Source organism: Nanorana parkeri, unplaced genomic scaffold (genome assembly GCF_000935625.1).
Source record: "Nanorana parkeri isolate BGI_ZX_2015 unplaced genomic scaffold, ASM93562v1 scaffold67, whole genome shotgun sequence".
NCBI lineage: Eukaryota > Metazoa > Chordata > Amphibia > Anura > Dicroglossidae > Nanorana > Nanorana parkeri.
In genome coordinates this window covers 466,081-489,179 of record NW_017306335.1, presented here as the reverse complement: position 1 = coordinate 489,179, position 23,099 = coordinate 466,081, and the positions used below count along the sequence as shown (strand labels likewise).

The window sequence follows — 23,099 nt, the reverse complement described above, 5'->3', positions numbered from 1 at the left end:
ACTGAAGCTGTCACATGTTGGCTCTATTGATCAGGGACTGTGCGATGACATACCGCCGATCGCTCAGTTCCCGATCATCTCCCTGCAGAGAGCGGTGACTGCCAGTCACCGCTCCCCACCAGTCACCGCTCCCCACCAGTCACCGCTCCCCACAGGAATTCCCCCTCATCCCTCTGATCCTCCAGCAGTGACTGGAGGAACGGATGGGGAGGGGGCGGCCCAGCTGGCTCTGCCTCTAGAAAGGCAGAGCCAGCTGTCAATCAGGCAGCGGGATGGATCTCGACAATACTGTCTGGATCTGTCCCAGCTGCAGCACGCCTCGGCGCTGTCAGCATATATTGGGCAATAGCCTACTATATGCTGAGTTTTGGGTCACAGGAGGACATTAGTGTGTGTCCTCCTGTGACCCTAAAGAGAACTATGGCAAAACAAAAGTTTGGGCCATAGTTCTCTTTTAAAGCCAATGTCAGAGCAAGTTCTGACCCCCTCCCTCCCCCCATTCACAACCTATTTTTTTTAAATACATCGTCCAAAGGATTCTTTTTACTAACCCAAGTCTGCCTTCACCTGACCCTCGTTGGAGTCTCTTCCAGGATTGGGAACCAATTATTTACTGCTGCAGTCTGGGATGGCTGCCAAACAGTCTTGTTGAGCCCCCCCTTGATATGACATCATTGCTCTGCAGTCTTCTGGAGCCTAAGAGAGCCTCATTGCTGTCCATGTTACACAGGCAGCGATATTGGCACCTAAAGGAGGACCCTCCCACTCTGCAGTGAGGAAGAGAGGACTTGAGTCCCAGTGTGTCACAAGACCAACAGTTATTGATCGATTATTTTTGGAATGTTCTCTTTCTGGAGTTGAAATTGAAACATCCTGCACCCTAACAACCAGCTAACACAGACTAGAAAGCCTTGTCCAGTTTCTGTTTGCCCCGGTGCCCCTTCCTTCTTGCCCTGACAGGAGTGGTAGTGGGACTAGAGCATTCCAGAAATTTGCCATTAGACTCCTTGAGATGATCAGATTTTGTGCATGTACATCTGACCAGTTCTAATGACTTTGGCAGCCGATGAGATCAGATTTTATTGGTTACTAGCCAGCGAATAAACACTGTTACCGCTGCAGACTGCGGCAGCTGATGTATCTTAAAATTGAAACAGGCCGCTGGTTTAATATCCTGAATTCCTGAAGATACCTTGACATTCTAAAGTGGGCGTCCTTTCCTGGCTCTCGTTTTCTAGAAAGCGTCTCTAGCTGGAAATATTTTGGAAACATCCCCGGTGCTTTTACTAATAGTGTCTGACAGAGGGCAGTGACAGAAGGTCCATTCACGGAGAAGGAGCTCGAGAGACGGATTAGGGCCCCTGAAAAAAGTCTCCAATTAGTCACTGGGGGCTTTCCGTGCCCTCTCTAAGAGGCTGCAATTTAGGGCCTTGGCCTCTGTCTCTCGCCTTATTGTGCTTGGAAGGATGAATCCGGGTCCCCAAAGGACGGTGGTTTGGAGTGATGCCACAGAGCAGACGGAGGGACCTGTAGGCAGCCATCTATCTTGTTTTCTCATTGCTGGCAGTGTGCCATGTTGTCCAGCACAAGGTTTGTGGTTTGGGGCCCCTCCAGCTCACACAGCCTGTTTACTTTGGATAAACAAGGTGTTTCTGGAGGTCTCTTGTGTGTGCTGAGTCTGTAGTGAGCTGCACGGGAAGTTGCTGCAGTGAACTTGGTGGAAGTCTCGTCTTTTGAACGCCAAAGTGTTCATGTCTCCGAAAGCCTCACAGAGGGACTAGACCCCTGGACCCCTTTTGCTTCTGAAGTTTGTTGGATTTTTTTTCTTTGTAGTTACAGCCGAAGGTCTGCATTTACAGCATACATTATAGCATAGAAAGATTTCTTAAAGGACAACTCCCCTAAATGCAAATTACTTCAAATCTGACCACATAATATTACTCTAAAGTCAGTCCAGGTCAAAGAAAAACCCTTTCCAACCCTTTTTTAAAGTATATGTAAACCCGATCATTAAAATCTCAATTAGGGTTTTACTTTAATGCCATTTCAAAAGTCATTTTCAGTATTTTAAAATCTGCAGCTTTCATTAAAATAATCCCTGGTGATGCTGCCATGAAGGTCCTTGTTTTTACTCTTCCTGTCATGGGATGACCTCACTCTCTCCCCATTATGTACCTTCATTGTCACCTTGTCACGTGGGCTAAAAGTGGCCATTTTTACACACATTAAGCAGGCCTGTTCCACTGTTTTCCCCATTACGAAACCCTCCCTGGGAAATGCCATGCAGCCGTTGCTGGAATGCATGTAGATATGATCTGGCTGCAAGGAGGCTGCAGGAGATCAGCACCACTGAGGCAATAAAGATTTTTAAAAGGTGATAACCGTCATTTATATATTTTTTAAAATGCAATTCCATTTGCATTAGACATTTAGAAGTTTTGGAAAAAATACATGTCTACATGTATATAAACAGAGACGCCTAGATCACTAGTAAGTCACTGATATAATTAGAAGGTATTAGGATTCAGAATGTGCTCGGTCCACCAGACCAAAATGCAACAAGAAGAGAGAGGAAACACCCCAAGGTGGGCAAACACCCACAACTGCCTAGATCAAATCCAGAAGCTGAGTTACAGAGATCTTGCTGTAGGGGTCACCAAAAGTTGCACTAAATGGCCAAAAGTCTGTGGACACCTGACAGTCGCACTTATAGGAGCTTGTTGGACATCCTATTCCTAAACAATGGTCATTAATATGGAGTTGGCTACCTTTACCATCTATAGCAGCCTCCACTCTTCTGGGAAGATTTTCCACAAGATTTTGGCGTCTCTGTGGGAATGTGTGCCCATTTCTGAGGTAAGGTGCTGATGTTGGATGAGAAGACCTGACTCAAAATGCGCATTCTAATTCATCCCAAAGGTACTTAGCACGGTTGAGGCCGGGACTCTGTGCAGAACACCTGAGTTCCTCCACACCAAACTGTTCAAACCCAGTCTTTATTCACAGTCATGATGGATCAGTTCCTTTGCCACAGTTTTACTACTAAGTTGAAAGAGCACAATTGTCTAACATATCTTTGTGTGCTGTTGCATTAACATTAGGCATTTCTAAGCTGAACTCAATCATTTGGAGGGTTGTCCACATGCAAAAGTTTAGAGACTGATGATTGGTTGCTATATTGGGGAGAAAATACACAACTAACTTCCTGTCCCAGTATTTCATTAGAGGGCAGAATGGCAGCCCAAGCCTCAAAAGTTTTTGTTCTGTCCCAGTTAGCATTGCGGGTCTTTATTTTTCAAGATTAAGATCAGTACTTTTCTTTTGTGTTCCATCATGACAGAAAGATTAATGGAAGTGTTGACAGATTGTTTTCCTGTGAGATCCCAATGCTGGATTAAGCTGCGATGGACTTATTCAAACAATAGGAAAAGCTTGAAGGGGGCTTTAAGTACCTAGCAGAGCTTTGGTGTTCATTCTCTGTCCGCTCTCTAGCTGTTAAAAAAGACTTACTGGACTCTCAACAGTTTTTCAAAGAATTCCGCAGATTCAGAAAACATTAATCAAAACCTGTACACCAAAATGATCTCAATGAAGTGAGCAACAATTAAATATTTTGCCATTGTTTAATGGGAATATCATTTTAGGATGAATGGCCGTTGGTTTTGGTTTCAATAATAACCAATATGGGTTTTGTTTGCAATTGCTTATTACTCTACTCTAAGCAATCACTTATAATGATCACATCCCTTCAGAATGAGTGTCTCTGAAAATGCTTTTTTCCAACATGTTTGTTTACTGGTTATCAACGATCTAGAATTTTTGGATTGTCAGCCACATTTTCATTTATGAGGCAGTTCAATTGCTTTTGAGTGATTTGCCAAATATTGCAAAGTAACAACTGGTTCTTCTCTGGTTCTTGGGGATGTGGTATGCTGACTGTAGTGTCAGTCCAAACTTATTAACTTATGCAACCTTAACCACCAAGACATCAAGTGTGAGCTTCCATTAGAATTTCTTCCCATTTGCTGCTGTGACTCCAAAACCAAATTTTGGCCTTTTCACATTATCGTGTTTAATGTGTGTTGAGGTGTCGGATCACAGCATTCTAATAGCACATGAAAACTAGTTTCCATCACTTATGGAGCTCCTCACATCAGCGTGTTGCGTTTTTGAAAAATCCTGCTCGCTGGATCTTTTTTGTGTTTTTGTAAACATCCATTACAGTATACTCAATGGAAAAGGCACTAAAACACAACATACATTTTAGCGCATTTTTGAAGACGAGTGTCCATATTTCTAACACACAACCCTTCATCAAAAAGAGACAGGAAATTATGAAAATGAAAAGAAAGCACATGCAAAATGCACGTAAAAGGTGTCTTACGTTGCAATACAGTTTACACAAGACTTTGAGGACAGCGTACATTTTCTAGTATGATGGTGTGAACAGGCCCTTATGTTATCCAACTCTTCCCATCCAGAATGAACATATCAATGCCAGGTGGAGTTAGCTTTAAGTTATGGCAAGCAATAATTTGCATGCCATGCTAGAATTCCCCATTTAATCCAGGCAAAGGCTTCTGTGTGGGAGACCCCAAGCTTTATTGCTTCAATATATTCCATGCCAGGCCAGCCTCCTCCTCACGCAGCACGCCGGGCGCTGAGCAAAACTTCTTGAAGATCCAGTTTAATTTCATAGCCGTCGTCTGTAGGTGAACATCAAACGAGGGCCGTTTCCTGAGCCGAAGAGCCGCGGCGCATCTAGAGAGGCTCTTAAAAGACTTAACACAAACCATTTCCTTCTGGTAATAATAGAAAAATACTCACAAGCTTGTAACACAATCCCTCTGCCTCTCCTGGAAAGCTCTTCTCCTTAGAAACCCACTCCACGTCCACCATCTGGATTTAATTTTGTCTCTCCGTGCCGTTGAGACTCTGGAGTCCAGGCTGCAAGTCCGCCAACACGGCTGATTGGAGCGGACTTCTGGGCAAGTGGCCGGAACTGAAATGGATCATTTGGGAGCGAGGAGAGCTAAAATAAAACATTTGTTTGAGCCACTTGCTGGCCTGTGATTTTGAACACAGTCATTAGGTTGTTTAGTACACATTGCTGTATTTTGTTAAAGCTGAACTCCAGGCACAAAAACCTTTATGTAAATATGTTTCTCATTAGTCACAAAAAATCTAAATCCACTTTGTGTGCACCAAATTCCTTTGCAAACCCAGAAATTACCTTTGTAAAATTAGTAGTGACTTCATCACTGTGCTGTACATAGCCTGCACAGAGAGCAGAGCTGTGGGAGGGATCCAGCAGACTCCACCCACTACAGGCTGCCTGCAGAAAATGACATGAGGGGGCGGAGACAAGACTAGTCACCCTGCACAGGAAGAGAGCAGCAGTGACCGGTCTTTATTACAGGAAACTGCTGCACAAAAGCAAAGTTTCATGTTGGATTACTGCAGAAATCTGTAAGTAATACACAAAGCACACCAAGATTTAATTATGAATATACATGCGTCTTATATTTAGACAATATTCGATTATCCCAGGGTTCAACTTTAAAGTGTATCTATAACCAATACTTTTTTTTTTTCTTCTGTATTAAGTAGGGAACGATTAGAACTCCCGTGAGGTTCTTTTTTAATGCCTTTACTTTCACTTCCTGTCCCGACACAACAGGAAGTGAGGGGAAATCCAATTCCTGTTACCAAATCAGGTTTTTCCATTGAAAGATTCCCCATCACCTACTGTTCTGGTGACAAGTGTAAAATTGTGGGATTTGCCATCATTTTCTGTCACAGTGGACATACAGAGAGCAATACCAACCCGACAGAGGTTTTAAAGCCTTAAACTTGTTTTTAAAGATAAAAAATACATTGTCTAGCATGTGTGGAAAAAAACCTTGCCCCCCGTTTGGTGCTGTCCCCCAAAGAGTCACCTTTCTGTGGTATGGCACTGGATCACAGAAACGGTGGCACTACATTGAAGGTCAGCGGTCTTCTGTTGACACTGCAGGTCATCTCCCTGTTTGAATGTCCTCCTTCGGGGGGGGGGGAGGTCCCTGTGCATTTCACAAATGTCTGCAGGGTTCAGCCCCTGCTGCAGCCTCTAACCTTGTGATTTGCCGTAAAGTTACAGTGTTGCAGTCTGATTACTGGGGCAGAAGAGACTAAAGCTGGGTTCACACCTAGGTGTATGGAATATGCGCGTTTGCCGCACGTTTTTACCGCAATTTGCTGTAAAAGTAACGCGCATTTTCGAGGGCTATCCGGCTGTATCCTACTGGATACGCACGGCAAATATGCCCCAAAGAAGCTCCTGTACTTCTTTGGGCGTAGGGCGTTTTGCAGCGCGTTCCTACGCGCTGTAAAACGCCCAGGGGGAACCATGCCCATAGGCAATCATTGGTTTTCACATGTTGAGCGTTTTACAGCATGTAGGAACCTTAGGAAATGCTTCCCCCTGCCTGCAGCAGACTGATGAGATCATCTCAGGCTAGGCATAGCCACTTGACTGGAGCTCCAGGATGGCTTTTTAATGATGAAAGGTGAAGCTTTTCTGAACAGTGATACTGTGTCTGTATTTTGTGACCTGTCAGGAATTTATTTTCATATACGGTATCTATTTATATAAAGTTACTGAAAGATCCATTTTAATATGTTAGACATTAAAACTTAAGCTGTAAGATTTGTGTTAACCAAAAAACATTGGGATGCGAGAAGCTGAAAAAGAATCGGACATGTCTGTGCTCAGTTTGTTATTTCTCATCATGGCAAAAAGAAAAGCATAATTCATGAGTTTCGCTTTAAAAGCTACATTTACTAACAGCTGCAAACTAACCTTCTCTGGCTGCACATCCTCCTGAAGACAAAGCATATCTCCTCTAACTTGACTCTCCTGCACCTGCTCTCTGTCTTCTGCTTCTAACCTCCTGACATCTGTGTCCCTTCACCTGGAAGACTAACCAGCATGGCGTATGTCAGAGCACTGACCATGCAGACACCAAGGGGGCAAGAGGAAGTTGGAGATGGTGGCCTTCATGCTAGCTTTTTTCCTCTTCATTCTGATGTACTTTTCCGTCTTTGCAACAACATAAATGGAGTCTCTGACCTCTGTTGCACGCAATAACACCTGACTGTCTTCACCGCTCTTCTGCTCTTCATCTCTCTCCTGCTTCTCCTGAGCATCTCGGGACTTCTGCTTCTGCATCTTCAAGAAAATCTTAGGCGCAAGAGTCTCCCCCTTCATCAAATCTCCCTTCCTCTCCTCAGGACGTCATGCAGCAGAAAGATGATCGCATCGAAGAGCTGGAAGAGGCTCTGCGGGAAAGCGTACAGATCACCGCGGAACGTGAAATGGTTCTGGCCCAGGAGGAGTCAGCAAGGGTCAACACTCAGAAGCAGGTCAGCTGCTGTATTATATTTTTTGGGGAACAGATATTGTGCCCTTTCAAGAATTGGCATCAATGTGAACTCCAGAATGATGAGCTGTGACAGGCTTGTTCTTCCCAGTAGATATATAAATATTTCAAATGATCTCCTACCTTTTACCTCTGAAGCATATGAAGTGTTAAAGGGTCTGTATATGATGCAAGCAGCCATTGCCTCCTGGTCTGTAGGTTGGGCATTATGTTATTTTTTTAATCAAAGAAGTGGTTTGATAAGAAGCCTCAAAACCAGTACATTCATCAATATTTCTATTATTTACAGGTTGATCCATCATGTTATTTTATAAAGAACCTAACTAGAGCTGCACCCACACTGTGTGCCTCCTATGGGACCACCAAACACTGTTAATTCAACAAAAGTTACAAAACAAGAAAAAATAGCAGCTGTGATAAAAAATGTAAACATGTATAAATCCATAACTGACCAAGTTAAATTTGTAAAACCCTAACACATCAAATAATTTATAACCATTACTCATAGGATTTGTATAAAAAAAACAAAAACATACACTATATGGGCAACAGTTTATGAACATTTGACCATCATACCTATTGTATGGATGAAAGTATGTAATCCCTCTTGCAAATGATTGAGTTCTGGTGTTTCCCATGAAAGGGTACTGTTAATGCTGAAGCATGCAAACATGCACTTCCATCCTTGTGGCAACAGTTTTGGGAAGACCCTTTTCTATTCCAGCATGACCAAGACCCCTGTATAGAAAGCCAGCTTCACATAGACGTGGTTTGACCAGTTTCATGTGGTGGAGCTCAAGTGGCTTGCACAGATCCTTAACCTTGATACTGTTGAACACCTTTGGGATGAATTGGAACAATGCTGATCGGTCTTCTCATCCAACATCAGTACCTGATCTCACAAATGTTCTTTTTGTGAGAGTTCCCCTCAGTAACTGTCACGGTGTCATGGTTTTGCCAGACAGGAACACATAAAAAAACTAATAAGTGACCAAGTCTTCCCTCTACTAAAATAAAACATTTTTTTTACTGTCTGTGTTGCTGATGAGACATTTTCCCTTCCTTCCTTTCTGGTGAAACTGTTGTTACCAGGAGGGTAAGGGAGGGGAACTCTCACTTAAAGCGGACTTTTACACTCAAAAATCAAATTCTACCAATGCATCCCTCCTATGTATGATTATTAATAATAACAGACATGTCAGGTGTATAATGCTGTGATTGTGAAATACTTACACTTGCAGAGCATTCACTTCCTGCTTTGAAAGGCTAAATGACTTCAGTTTGCCAAAGCAATGCACACTGGGGTTGCCTTGTCATCACCAAAGCATTGCTGGGAAATCTCATCTGTAATCTCACAAGATCTCAGGGAAAGGCATTTTTCTCCCCTGAGATGATGTGTGCATGGTCACATGTCCCAGTCACATGTCTAGTCACATGTGCCAGAAATCCAGGAAGTAAATGGAGAGCTAGCAATCTGTCCTTAGTAAACACAGCCATTGTCAGAAGACTGGGGAAGAAAAGAGAAATAAGGTATGCAAAGAATACAAAGCCTGCAATCATCTAGAAGTATGTGTTCGTAGATTGTCATAAATGTGTTTGTTGTTATTTTAAAGATATGGGTAAAGATCCACTTTAATAGAGCCCCAGACGGCAGACAAACTCAAGAGGTTCTAATCCTTCCACACTGTAATAAGAACTAAAAGTTTTGGCTGGAGATACTTGGCTGCTCCTATGACATCACTGGCCCGCTGGTTGAAGCACTGCTGGATCCTGTTCGCAAGAGATGGAGCAGCAACAGACCTATTCCATAGTAACAGATAATTGTTCTCACTGCTCTCCTTATCACTAGTATAACATGGCCTGAATGCAGTAAGGAAACAATCACAGTGCAGTACCCCCAACGTGACCAGCTGGGGAAAAAAAAAAGATTCTGGAGCCGTCTTCAGCAAACCAAACTAAAATCTGATAGGTGGCTGTGCTTGCAAATACTCATTACCCTTTATGGTTTATTGATTAAGCAAAAAAAACATACTGTAGACTCAGAGTCTACATGGAACCAAAAATGTAATTTTATTTAGTAACTAGGTGTTTTATTTGACTTTTGAGGCCAGATTGCCAACGGTTTTAAGTCAAATCAGCACTGCAGTTCAATCTAGAAGTTGCTCATGGCCTAGTTAAGTCTCCAACTTGAATCTATAAACTCAAGTAAAAGCAAATTTTTGTTAACACTGGCCAACACTGAAATAGATGTGTTCCTTGCTTGCCTATCCTACGCCCTTAAACTTATAAATGAAAAAGAAGCTGTAAAATATTTACTGTGCTACAGAACCCATTTTTCTGAGCTGTCTTAATAGCTCATTGTGTCACCAAACGCATTGGTCATATGATCTCTGCTAGTGGGGGTTAGGCGACTGACATTTAGGTAGATCTGTCCAGTTAGGGCCTGACCTTCCCCTTCAGCTAAGATCTCATAACCGGTGCCTAGACATTTAGTTGTATAACTAGTATCAGTAGGAACCCAAAACACACGTTTATGCAGCCAAGTCAAGTGTTTTGCCACTCCTTTTTCCATGTATACTCTTAAAGGGACAAGATAGGCAGAATGAGGATGGAGGTAAGTTTAGGTCAGCTTTACAATTGTAGTCTAAATCTCCTTACTGTATTTACAATTTCCTTGTAACTCTCCAGACTTGCTATTTATTGAAACTCCAGCCCAAAATCTAAAGTGTGAGATTTGGATACAGCAGGGAAGGATTAGAACCTATAATATGTTCTTCTTGTTCCTCACATTTCCTGTCCCAGTGAGCCCAGAGGATGTGAAGGCCAAACTATCACAAGGGCTCAGACGGCTATCTAAAAGGGATTCTAACCATACCTCAATCTATTCGTGACTACTCAAAAAGAATTATGGCTGCATTTCCACATTAAAGTAGGTTTAAACCCAATCACGAATATCTCATACAAGCTTTAAAGGACAACTGTACCTTTATTACTAAAGGTACAATTGGTCTCTAATTAATCCCCCACCAACATACTTCTCTTCCTTCCCAATCTAGGACAAATCACTATGCGGCCCTGCCTGCCACCATAGGCCTTTCTTAATGCATTTGTACAACGCAGCCTCAATCTTCCAATGTATGAGCCGTCTTCAGCTGGATTGCTGGAGACCGTTAGGAGTAGGTTTCCTCCATAGGAAAGAATAGGGCCACAGCACTCGTGTGAATTAAAAGTAGGACAGCAGTATAGTTGGCTATACAAAACATGTGACGTGTTTCTTCAGTAAACGAACCCTTGGATTTATTTCATCCTGTGAGTGCTGGTGATCCTCATTGTTGCTAACCTTGTATACGCATGGCGCCATCCATGGACATCACTACAAGCACCACCGCTATTTCTAGCACTGCTCTGGATAGCTGTATGGTGTGCAGGGGACACCTTTTGTTTACTGATTTAAAAGTATATATTTAGCATGTACTGTCTGTATTATTGTGTATGAAGCCTGATGACATTACAGTAATAAAATTAAGAGTGTTCAATTGGGCTTTTAGCTTAGCTCAGAATTTGGGGCTAATCCCTTCACAATTTTGGTCTGATATAATGGCATGCTTCCCTCCTCTCTTAAATCTTCTGCCTGCCTGAAGTTGTCTTGTGAATTGATGCATGATGCCAGCCCTCCTGCCTTTCAATGGTGCAAGGTATGCCAAATTCCCCAGTGATTGGCTACCCCCTACCTATCTGTCCCAACCCCCCAGTACCTACCAATCCTTGTGTGAAAGGATTTGTAAACATGACCCAACTTTACCACAAAACTCTTCTGTCCCCCTCCTTGATCATGTCCCGATATTAATTTTTGCTTTTACATTGTTCCAGTAGCGTGAAATATCTATAACCCCCCACCCTCCCACCCAATGACGTCATTACTGGGCTTGTAAAATTCTTGCAGGGTCAGCTGCTGGGAGGTCGTTTCTACTGATGTATGTGTGCACCCAGAACTACATCTCTCAAAATCCCTTTCCATACCCACACTATATGAACAGGCTCTTGAGTGCCAAGACAGTAGCATTGTTTTACTGGAAAATAAATGAATGTATGCATGTTTAAGGGGTAAGGGACAGGTGGAGTTCTTTAGTCTAGCAGGTAAGGCTGGCAACACGGCTTGGGATTTGGCAATGCATTGTCAACTGAAACAGGAAGGTAGGAGCTCATTGGATTCCGGCATATCAACAGGTATTGAACATACTTTAATTACCCCGTAGACAGGGATCCATATGTTGCATATCATTCAAACATGTTAAGCGGCGCTATCACCCAACAAGTAAACAAATATGTGCAAAAGCCAAATATTATAGTGAACAATACTATTGTGAGAGAAAATCAAAAATAAATAAGAAATTAAAAAATATGTATATATAATAATAATAATAGCTTCCTGATGAAGTCATTTAGACGTAACCAGTGACGTCAGAACGCTTGGAGAGATAGAGGAGTACAGATCTGACATCCAGGAATGTGATTCTGATGTACGATTTTATTCATTTTTATGTGAGTGTAAAAAATGTTATAAAGACCCTTTTTTTTTTTTGGACACTTTTTTTTCCAATTATGTGTTTTACACACTGACACAGGACGTTTGCTACTTTTATTAGTGATTTGGAGTTTTTTTAGATTATCACCTTGCGATTTACACAAACAGTTGACTAGAAGATTTAATTTGGAAAATATTTGAAAAATATTATAAATAATTTTTTTAAATATATTTTGTTTTTATTTTTTATTTTCTCTCACAATCGTATTGTTCACTATAATATTTGTTTTTTGTACATATTTTTTTACTTGTTGGGTGATACCGCCGCTTCACATGTTTGAATGATATTAATGCAGGCTCATGCAGCCAATTTAAGCGAGCAAGGAGAAACGCCCAGTTTTCTTAGATTAATCGAGCGCAGAAGTCCCTGTAGATAATTCATATGTTGCATATGTTGTACATTTTAGCCAAATCACCCATACGTCTCTGCACTTGCTGCTTCACTCTACCATCAAATTAGCCTAATTGTTAGCATCATATTTTTTTAATAGTGTGAATAATGAGGATCACGTATGTGTAGTAACAAAGTCAAGTCAAGTAGCTGATGGAGTACAGGAGGTAAGAGTTAGAGGTAATAATACAGTAAGGCAATTGCAATTGTTCTTTGCACTGCTTTATTATGTAAGCCTGTACAGTAAGCATCCGTGGAAGAAACAGAGTCATCCAGCAGCGCAGAGCATTTCAGGAGAGGAGAGTTAGATGGAGGAAGGAGCAGAGTCCTCCAGCAGCGCAGAGTATTTCAGGAGAGGAAAGTTAGATAAAGGAAGGAGCAGAGTCCTCCAGCAGTGCAGAGTATTTCAGTAGAGGAAAGTTATTTGGAGGACACAGCAGAATCCTTTGGCAGTACAGACTATTTCAGGAAAGTTAGATAGATGAAGGAGCAGAGTCCTCCGGCAGTGCAGACTATTTCAGTAGAGGAAAGTTATTTGGAGGACACAGCAGAATCATTTGGCAGTACAGACTTACATAGTTACATAGTATTTGAGGTTGAATAAAGACACATGTCCATCAAGTCCAACCTATTGTGTGTGTGTGTGTGTGTGTATAGGTCCTTGAAGCATCTCATTCTTAAGAGTACCTGTACCCCTGTATATTACGGTCTCTCAGGAAATCGTCCAAAAGCTTCTTGAATTATTCCAGACTATTTGCTGAAATCACTGCTTGTGGCAACGAGTTCCAGACCCTAACCACTCGAACTGAGAAGAACCCCCTTCGCCCCTTGTGTTTGAATTTTTTTTCTACCAGTTTTAGGTGGTGGCCTCTAGTCTTTGTTACGGAATTAATCTTAAAGAGTTTGTTGCTAATGTTGCTATGACTATAGAACATCTTGTACATGAAAATCATATCCCCCCTTAATCTCCATACTTCCAGCGTGAACATATTTGAATTTAGTAGCCGTGTCTCATAGCTCTTGTCCTCCATCCCCTTAATGAGTTTGGTTGCCCTCCACTGGCCTCCCTCCAGCTCAAGGACATCCTTTCTATGTACCGGTGCCCAAAACTGCACCGCATACTCCAGGTGAGGCCGAACCAGTGATGTGTAAAGTGGCAAAATTATAGACTTATCCATGCAAAACATTCCCTTCTTGATGCAGGACAGGATTCTACTAGCTTTGCTTACAGCAACCTGGCATTGTAATCTATTGTTCAGTTTACGGTCTATAATGACCCCCAAATCTTTCTCCATTTCCGACTTCCCTAGCGGCATACCCATAATTGTATAACCCATTTGCTTATTTTTGATCCCAAAGTGCATAACTTTGCATTTATCGACATTACCTCATCTGCCACATAGTTGCCCACTCCCCTATTTTATCCAGGTCCTCCTGTAATGTTATACTATCTTGGTCCGTTTCTATTACCCTCCCAATTTTGGTATCGTCAGCAAACACTGAGATATCGCTGTTTACTCCGTCCCCGATGTCGTTAATAAACAGGTTGAATAGTATGGGTCCCAGCACAGAACCCTGAGGCACACCGCTAATGACACTAGTCCAGTCTGAGAGGGCACCATTTATTGATGCTCTCTGTACCCGTTCCTTTAGCCAGTTCTCTATCCATGTACACACCCTTCCATCTATGCCCATAGCTCTCAGCTTGTATAGTAAGCGTTTATGAGGTACCGTATCAAAAGCTTTTGCGAAATCCAGATATACCACATCCACATTTCAGGAAAGTTAGATAGAGGAAGGAGCAGAGTCCTCCGGCAGTGCAGAGTATTTCAGGGAGGAGAGTTAGCAGAATGAGCAAGGGGCCATCAGGTATTTCAGGCCATGGGAAGGCCTGACCTCTGCTACTGCTGTTCCTGCAGAAATATAGCAAGCCATCAAAGTGAGGGCTGCTGGCACATAACCCGCTTTTATTTCAGTTTATCTATGAACCCATTCAATGCTTCGGGCCCGATAATAAGTCACAAGCTATCTGGCACAGCAGTCTCCCTCACCAAACTCTCACATCCTCCAATTTCCCTGGCACTGGTCCCTTTCCTCTTGGCACAGGTAGCCGGGCCCAGTGGAGATTTTATTAAACTCTCTGTGGATGTGATTTGTTTTGTAAACGCTCCGGCTTTCGGCAGACTAATAAGATCTTAGAGATTAAAATGTAAGTTTATCCTGTCCTTTATTGGATCGGTTTATTTTTAATACGACTCGCTAATCGCCCCCCTGGCATAACAGATTATTAATTAGTCGACTTTTGTCAGTCACTGACAGGGCCGCCTTGGTGGCAGTCTCTCGAACAAAGCAACGGCATTTTGCTCTCATATAATTACATCTGCAAGGGCTGCAAATTCCCAAACCTCTTCATTTTTCCCAGATAAGGTGAGCAAAATACTAACCTTTAATGCTCTAGAGTTCTGACCATCCTACCAGGGGATTAAAGTCATGTAGAGGAGTTGTCAAAATGGTTTTCAGGTTGTTTTAATTGCAAAGCAACATCCATAAGTCCTTAAAGTGACATTAAAGTCAAACAAATTTTTCCCTCCCCCCCATGTTAATGTTCGCAATTACCTTAAATTATGTCTCTTATTCCGATCTTCTTCTTTCCTGATGTTTTCATCTGTCCCTCCAGTGGTGCGGCAGCTCTCTGATTTTTTTTGTTCAGACAATGCAGCCCATCAATTCCAGAAAAAGTAGATCAGGAGATGTGACAGCACACTGACCGAGGCAGAAGCTGTTTTTATGCTATATCTTAATATCACTAGTTCCCAGTGAAGAATAAGGGTAGGCAGCACTCCAGCTGTGGTGAAACTACAAGTCCCATGAGGCATTGCAAAACTCTGACAGCCACAGGCATGACTCCCGGGGGCAGAAGCATGATGGGATGTAGTTTCATCACAGCTGGGGTGTTGAGGTTGCCCACCCCTGGCCTAAATGATTGCACCTCCAAAATAGTTGCTTTAATTTTGTGCAGGGATTTTAAGGATTGTCACCCATAGGTGGCATTTGAATGAATGATGCCAAGCATCCTCGATTGTCCTATTTGGTAAACTCCTCCACCCCTCTTACACTTCCTAAACGCAGATTTCCTCCCCGCCTTTCCCTTGTTAAGCTATCATCCAAGTACCGGGTGGTTCTCTTCAGGCTTTCCACCTCCTGCCAATGCTGTAACCTTATTTGCCCTTTTTAAAAACGTTAATTTAAAAAAAAAGAAGTTGCTAAAGTAAGCCTCACATTTCTGCAGCGTGTCCATGTCCCAGGACTGCGAGGGTTACATTGTTATTAGTCCGCATGGTTATTCAGGAGCGCCTGTCTTATACCCCATCTGTCAGAGTTATAAAGTGGAGGTGACACACAAAATCCAATCTAATGATATATAATTAACTGACCTCCATCCTTCCCTTCAGTCCTGCACAGTTGTACCGGCTCCTCTCCTTCCTCTGATTTCACTGCACACTGTGAGCTTCTCCTAATTTGCATTAGAAACTGCAGCAAGTCCGATAGAGCCGCCTCGTGTCCTGGCTGGAGGATATCCAGCATAAGCTAAATATTTCCTCCCCAGCCTGACTGTTCCTGGCCCCCTTGTTAATTCATCAGATTTCTGTTCTTTCAATCATGGAGGCTCAGCATCACATGTGGGCATTACCTAGGGTGGTCTGCATGAAAATTCAATCCGCCTAATAATGCCCACTCCTCCATAACATCCAGCTATTGAGACTTTGTTTAAATTTGTAGAACTCCTCCCAAGAGCCAGCCCACTGCTTGTATTAGGTCTGAGGGCTCTTGAGAGGAGTATTAAGGCAGGGGACTGGGATGTTTTATGCACGGCACCCTGCTGGCCCCTCCTACCAGCCATCATCTCTCTGCATTTGCATTGAAAGCACAGAGACCAAGTAATGATGTCATTAGGTATAAAATAAGGTATGCAATGAAAACAGAATTGGGGGAATTTATCAAAACTGGAGCAGACCAAATCTGGAGCAGCTGTGCATGGTGACCAATCAGCTTCTCTCTTTGGTTTGTTCAGTTAATATTTGAAAATGAAAGAGAGATGCTGATTGGTTGCCATGCACAGCTGCTCCAGATTTTGTCTGCTCCAGTTTTGATAAATTCCCTTCATTGTATTTAAAAATGTAATTTGCATGTTAAGGAAGAGGGGGGAAAAGGAACAAGATAAGACAACATGTAAGCAGATTAAACTTCAGCCTCAAAGTCCTGCTATATATACAATAGAAGAATAGTTTTTATATGCAATCTGGTTTCTTTAAGCAGAACTTCACCTTTTTTTTTTTTTTTAAATGACAACAAAGACAACTTTAGAAATGTTTAGTAATGACAATCTACAAACAGATACTTCTAGATAATTGCCGTCTTTTTATTCTTTGTTTAGCTTATTTTTATTTTCCTCCCCATTCTTCTCACAGTGGCCATTTTAACTAAGGGCAGATTACTCAAGCTCTCTTTGCTTCCTGGAAGTCTGGCACATGTGACTAGGACATGTGACTGTGCACATCATCTCAGGGGGGAAAAAAGGCCTTTTCCTGAGATCTAGCTAGGTTTTGCAGTTTACAGATGAGATTTCCCAGCAATGCACTGCTGATGTAACCTTCCTAGAATGCATCTCTTAGGCAAAAACAGTAATTGTTAGTAAAAGCAAAATATGTTTGTTTAACTAATGAATGTAAGATGCTTTCATATCAGCATGTAGAGTTATACGCTGATGTGATTTTTAGTGAAAGGTGGTCTGCTTTAACTCCCTGAAAATCTTTCATCTCCCCTCACTCGTTGCATAGGGTAGATTAGTGGAAGTGATTTCAGTATTGGCATTCTTGTTTAGGGATCATAAGTGATTCTTTCTTTGCACATTATTGATAATAGTGAAGGCACCAAATTCAGTCTGGTTTGGGCAAACAAGAGACATTCAGAACAGGCACGCTGAGATATGTCAGAAACTGATTGAAAGTCAAAAGTGATAAAATTGTAACCAAACCAGTATTGATGGGTGCTCTTCCATTGGGGACACCTATTCTAGTGACAACAGTCTTAAGCAGGGGTTTCCCACAGCGTGAAGAGATTTCTTCTTACTTCCTGTTGTCTCTACAAAACAGAAAGCAAAATAAAATCTCTCCAATGAGAGCTTGAATACCTGACAGGGGTTGTAGGCATTCCCTACTCTATCCAAGACAAAACGCTTCAGCTTTAGATACAGTTTTAAAATATCACAATCCACATTTTTGAAACATTTCACAATCCAAAATTTTGAAAACCTTTTTTTTTTCTGCTTTTGTAACATGTTCTTCTGTAAGGTTATATTTAGCCGCTGATGTCTGCCTTCTCCTTGGTTTCTGTGCTGTACGTGGAAACACGAATTCTGGCCGTCTGCAGGCAGCCGCACCCTGTCAAGTCCGACGAGCTCTCCGCGCTGGTCCCGCGTTCCACCTGCCTCTGACATCCCATGTAATTAAAGCGGTGAGGTCAGAAAGGAACCCAGATGACCACGGCTTGGGAAGACAGTCTGCACTCTGTCCCCGTCTGTCTTTCTCAGATCCTCTCCTGGCTTCCCAGGAGGCGGCCCAGGGCTGAAATCATCCGGCTTCTTATTATCCCACCTCGCTGCAGGGATAAGTGAGGGGCGCTGGCGGGAAGCGGCCGGGCCGCGTGGAAAAAGGACGAGTCGCTCACAATGCGTTCACTTTTATAGACTGAGCTCTTATTCACTGGGTGACCTTGGCGTGTAGAAACCAAAGTCCTCTGTAATTATAATTACCTCATAATCAGGGGGTTATTATGGCTCCTGTGAATCACACTCTTGTTCTCGGTACGTCTGTTAAGGCCTTCTCTCCCCTCACGAGCTGCTGAGGTGGTCAGGCGCAATGCATAAACTTTGCAGCTTCCCTGGAGTTCAAGAAACACGGCACGTAGAGGGAGTCGAGCTACACCTCCTGACTTTTTCCCCCCTTCAAACTATTAGCAGTTTGATCGGGTCTTTTTTTTTTTCCTTTCTAATTCTGTCCGTTGTACATCTCTGAACTTCCCTCCCTACTCAGACATTCAGGCGCACAGCTCATATAATAAACAGTTGCATCAAGTGCAAAATGTGTCACGTTTTTCTATTTTCCCCTACAAAATGAATCAGACTCCAGGTGACTACAGACATGGGATGTTTCCTTTTTTAGCCTGAACGATAAGGGAAACGGCGTTCACTGAGTTTGGAGAATTGTTTGCCAGAATTTAATGTGTGCTGTTGTAGTCCAGCTGCAGCTTTAGCACTCAGTAGATGTACAATACTAAACAGTATACCACCCCTGTGAAACGGGTCCTAGAACCTTACTGTTTTACCCCCTCCCCCCAAAAAAAAGCATTCCGAACTCGCAAACATATATTGCAGCTTACCAGTCCTAAGATGTGGCAACTGCATTAGTTTTCTGTAGGCTTTTTTTCTTTTTTACCTGGCAATCCAGGTACAAGTTCTGTAGTTCTTCAGCTTCCTTTTAACAGTGTGTGTGTGCATGTGTGTGTATAGGAGTCCCTATGTGGTCTTACTTTTTTAAGAGTACCTGTACCTCCGAATGTTACGGTCTCTTAGGGCTGGTATCTAATTGATTTTTGAATTAATCAATATTCTTTGCAGATACCACTGCTTGTGGCAGAGAGTTCCAAAAAATGTAACCACTCTTGACTGAAAAGAAGCTCCTACGCCCTTTGTGGTTCAATCTTTTCTCCACCAGTTTTAGTTGGTGGCCTCTAATCCTTGTTAGGGAGTTTACACTAAAAAGTTTATTGCTGATGTTGCCATCAACAGTGGACATTTTGTACATTAAAATCATGTCCCCTCTTAATCGCCTCACTTCCGGCGTGAACAAGTTTATATTTAGCAACCTCCTCTCATAGCTTTGATCCTCCAGCCACTTAATTAACTTAGTTTCCCTTCTCTGGACTCTCTACAGCTCAATGACATCCTTTCTGTGGACTGATGACCAAAACTGAATCGCATACTCAAGATGAGGCCGAACCAGGGATCTATAAAGTGGCAAAATTATCACTTTGTCTCTACAGTACATTCCCTTTTTTAAATTCTTTATTTTTTAACACAAGTAGCAGAAGTACAGCATTTGTAAAGACAAATCTTCAACAAGGTCAGATCAGATATAAAAAACAAAACAGGTCTCCACTGATTGGATACTAAAGAATACATACTCAATATGCATTAAAAAGGTGTGTAGAGGAGGAAGTTTAATGACTCCTGTGAAACTTGTGTTTTTTTATTCCCTCTCTTCTGTATCACCAAAACATAAGGAATAAGCAGCCAATAGCTGCAGAAGGATGCAAATAAGTTTGTAAAGAGAAAAGCAAGGTCAGCTAGTACATTCCCTTTTTAATACATGACAGTACTCTGCTAGCTTTGATTGCAGCCGCCTGGCATTGCGTGCTGTTATTCAATCTACTATGACCCCCAAATCTTTTTCCATTTCTGACTTCCCTAGTGGAGTTCCCATTAATGTGTATTCCGCTTGCCTGTTTTTAACCCCAAAATGCATTTCTTTATATTTTTCAACATTAAACCTCATCTGCCATATAGTTGCCCACTCCCCTATTTTATTCAGGTCCTCCTATAATGTTATTGTGGGTTGAAACAATGGCAGTGGTATGAAACCTTTATCCCAAAAGGAAAAAGATAAACTGTTGCTGTAACTTTTAAAATGGTGTTAGCTGGAATGCAGATTACATTTGTTACCCAATCCCACCTAAATTTGCTTGTGCCGTCAAACACTACCCTCTCCACATGTTAACATTGCTGCTGTCCAAGGGTGGCTCCATTGCTCCTCTATAGAGTGGAGCCACCCTAATACAGGAAAGTGGGTTACCAAGTGAAAATAAAGGTAAAACAACCCTAAAAAAAAAAGAAAACGTAACGCAGCCACCACATTTAAGGATTAGCAAGTGGCTATATATGTTTTTGGGTTTAATTACATTTTAAATAAAGTTTGTCATGTATCCTGTTTTTTAGGTAAGACCAGGTTGTTTTTATGTACTTTTTTTTGGGGGGGGGGGTGGGAGGGTTTTAGCTTTCCCCTACTTTACAAAAAATAAGTATTTTGATATCTGCCTGCGTTGCTGTTGAAGATTTTTCTTCACGCAGTATTAAACGCTCATCTATAAGTTAATATATTCCTTTTTAGATCTGCTTTTTTCAACTCAAAGGGGGTCTGTGCCCAGAGCACGTTCACATGCCACTGTAGTCCCAGTTGGGAGCATGCATGTAAGGGTGGCTATGCTGGGTTCCAGGGAGACCCTATCCTGGGTTCCAGGGAGACCCTGCAGAGAGATGTAGCCACCCGATAGATGGAAGTGTACTTTACAAGAGATTTCAGTTCTTTTTCTGAATAGATGGCCCTGAGGAGGAAAGCAGTCAGCATTTCTGAAAGTGATATTACCACATACTATTTGTCTTATTGTATGGGTTTATTAACCCTTTCACTTCTTCTCTGGTGAAACCGTTGTCTCTGGGGCTGTAAGTGAAAGAAATCTGGGGCCCGGATTGTAGTAAAAAGGACCGGACCCAATCCTACAACTAAGAAAAATGTTTTTGATTGGGCGTTCCTGTGTTTCATGTCTGCCTATAACACAGTGACTCGCCAATGGGATGATATGGATACATTGGCCAGCAAGCAGGCAGGTGACACAGGAAGCCCCACAACTGAACCAGGAAATAGGGATGTCATAATTCTAGCTATGCGATGTGGCTGACCAGAATTACAAAACTGTTAACAGGTTCGCATTCATCTTTTTAACCTTTAACTATTCTGAAGCATGACTTTTAAGTCTAGTTTTCATTTTAATTAAAGGGTATGTAAACCTCAACAATTAACTTCTCGTTAATGATTGACGTGTATTGGTCACTTAGGTGGCTAAGTGGTCAGCAGACTACGTGTGTTTTCAGGGCTCTGTCTTCATTCATTTGGACCTATTTCTGTGTTTTTATGGATTGTTTGGGTCTTCTTCGTACAATCAATAAGCAGATTGGTGGGTTGTTCTGATTCTGACTAAAGTCGGCCTTGGAGAGTATGTACAAATGTGAGACGTTAGAATAAAAGATTATGTTGGATAGGGACTGATGTGAACTGTGTCCTCTATAAGGAACTGCTTAGAGTGTAGGCTTAATATATGGATGGTCAGCACTAAAGTAACAAATCATGGCTCTTTCTCCTGTAATTAGTATGAATCTTGTCTTTTGTAAGGTGGAGGAGCTGATGATGGCGATGGAGAAGGTAAAGCAAGAACTGGAGTCCATGAAAGCCAAGTTGTCCTCCACTCAGCAGTCACTGGCCGAGAAGGAAATCCACCTAACCAGCCTCCGTTCTGAACGCCGCAAACACCTGGAAGAGGTGCTGGAGATGAAGTAAGGATTGTTTATTTCCTGAACTCCCAGACCCCTGCTTGATGGGGAAAGTTGTACTCATTTTTTATTTTATTTTTTATAACCCCAAGCATGCACTCACAATGGTCCAACATAGGGTCTGTGCTTCTTTGCGCAGCCTGTGTACATATAGTGTAGCCTGGCATGTAATGATGATCAGCACTGGTCACCGGTACAGAGCACTAAAAGACGAAGCTGTGTGACAAACCCTCCCTGCTTAGTTCCAGCCCCCATCTCTGCTCACTGGCCATACAATGAGCTAGACATTCATAATCCCAAATATACAAATACTTGTACCTAACAGGACACAGCATGGTAATTCTGGGACCAATGGGTTATGCAGCTGCCTTCAGGTGATTGGATACTGGCAAAGCCTCTTGGGCTTTTCAGTACTAGGCTTTAGTTTCTCAGATCTGCAAAGGCTGCAACCTGGTCCTCAGTTGACGCATTTGTTTTACCAGGTGTATATCCGGGCCTCACCGTATGCCAGCTTAGGTCTAGAGGTTATTCAGGTGGCACTGTGAACTTTTCGTCCTTATCCATTTTTCTTCTTCTTGGTCTTGTTAACCATTCGTTTGTTCTGTTACCAAACACTCAGTTGGACTGCTTTTTGACGTCCTATTCCAGAATTATCAATCTGAATCCTGTTATGTATGATTAAGTAAATAGGAAAATGTCTTGCCTATAAAATTATTTTCTTGGAGTACATCACAGGACACAGGTTCAATTCTTGTTTTTTTTGCTAGCTACAAAACTGGGAGTGGCAGGGGTAATACAGAGCTGTCCTTAGAGCTTTGCATTTATGGTGTCCAATCACCTGAAGGCACCTGCATAACCCATAGGTTCCCAAATACCACCCTGTGTCCTGTGATGTATTTGAAAAATAGGATTTTATGGGTAAGTAAAAATTCCTATATTTGACAAGCTGTGAGACATGATCTTAAGTATACCGAAAGCCACAATTTTGAGTTGCTACCAGAACAGGAGGTGAAATCTTCCAGTGGGGACACCTGTTCCATGTCTCATGTTAGAGAAATTACCTCTCTCGTCCTGTTTTGTCTCTGGGATAAATAAAGGTAAATCTCCGCAATGAGACACTGACAGCTGAATACTGGGCTTTACTCGTATAGCAATTTCGGCACTTTAAAGTACTACTGCACTTGAAAAATATAGCTAGGCTGAAATTGTAGAGTACCTTCTGAAAATGCTAGTTGCTGGGCTGTCTTTGGCTTTAATGCA

The 23,099-nt window shown here is 42.2% G+C and overlaps 1 protein-coding gene across 1 annotated transcript in view; it reads left to right on the top strand.

Moving 5' to 3' along the window:
• Nucleotides 1-23,099, top strand: part of ERC1 (ELKS/RAB6-interacting/CAST family member 1) — a 210,556-nt gene that overhangs the window by 130,584 nt on the left and 56,873 nt on the right. The window contains exons 14-15 of the mRNA XM_018576477.1: nucleotides 7,273-7,404; nucleotides 21,682-21,842. Coding sequence (XP_018431979.1) covers nucleotides 7,273-7,404; nucleotides 21,682-21,842 — 293 coding nt within the window. The remainder of the gene's footprint in view (nucleotides 1-7,272; nucleotides 7,405-21,681; nucleotides 21,843-23,099) is intronic.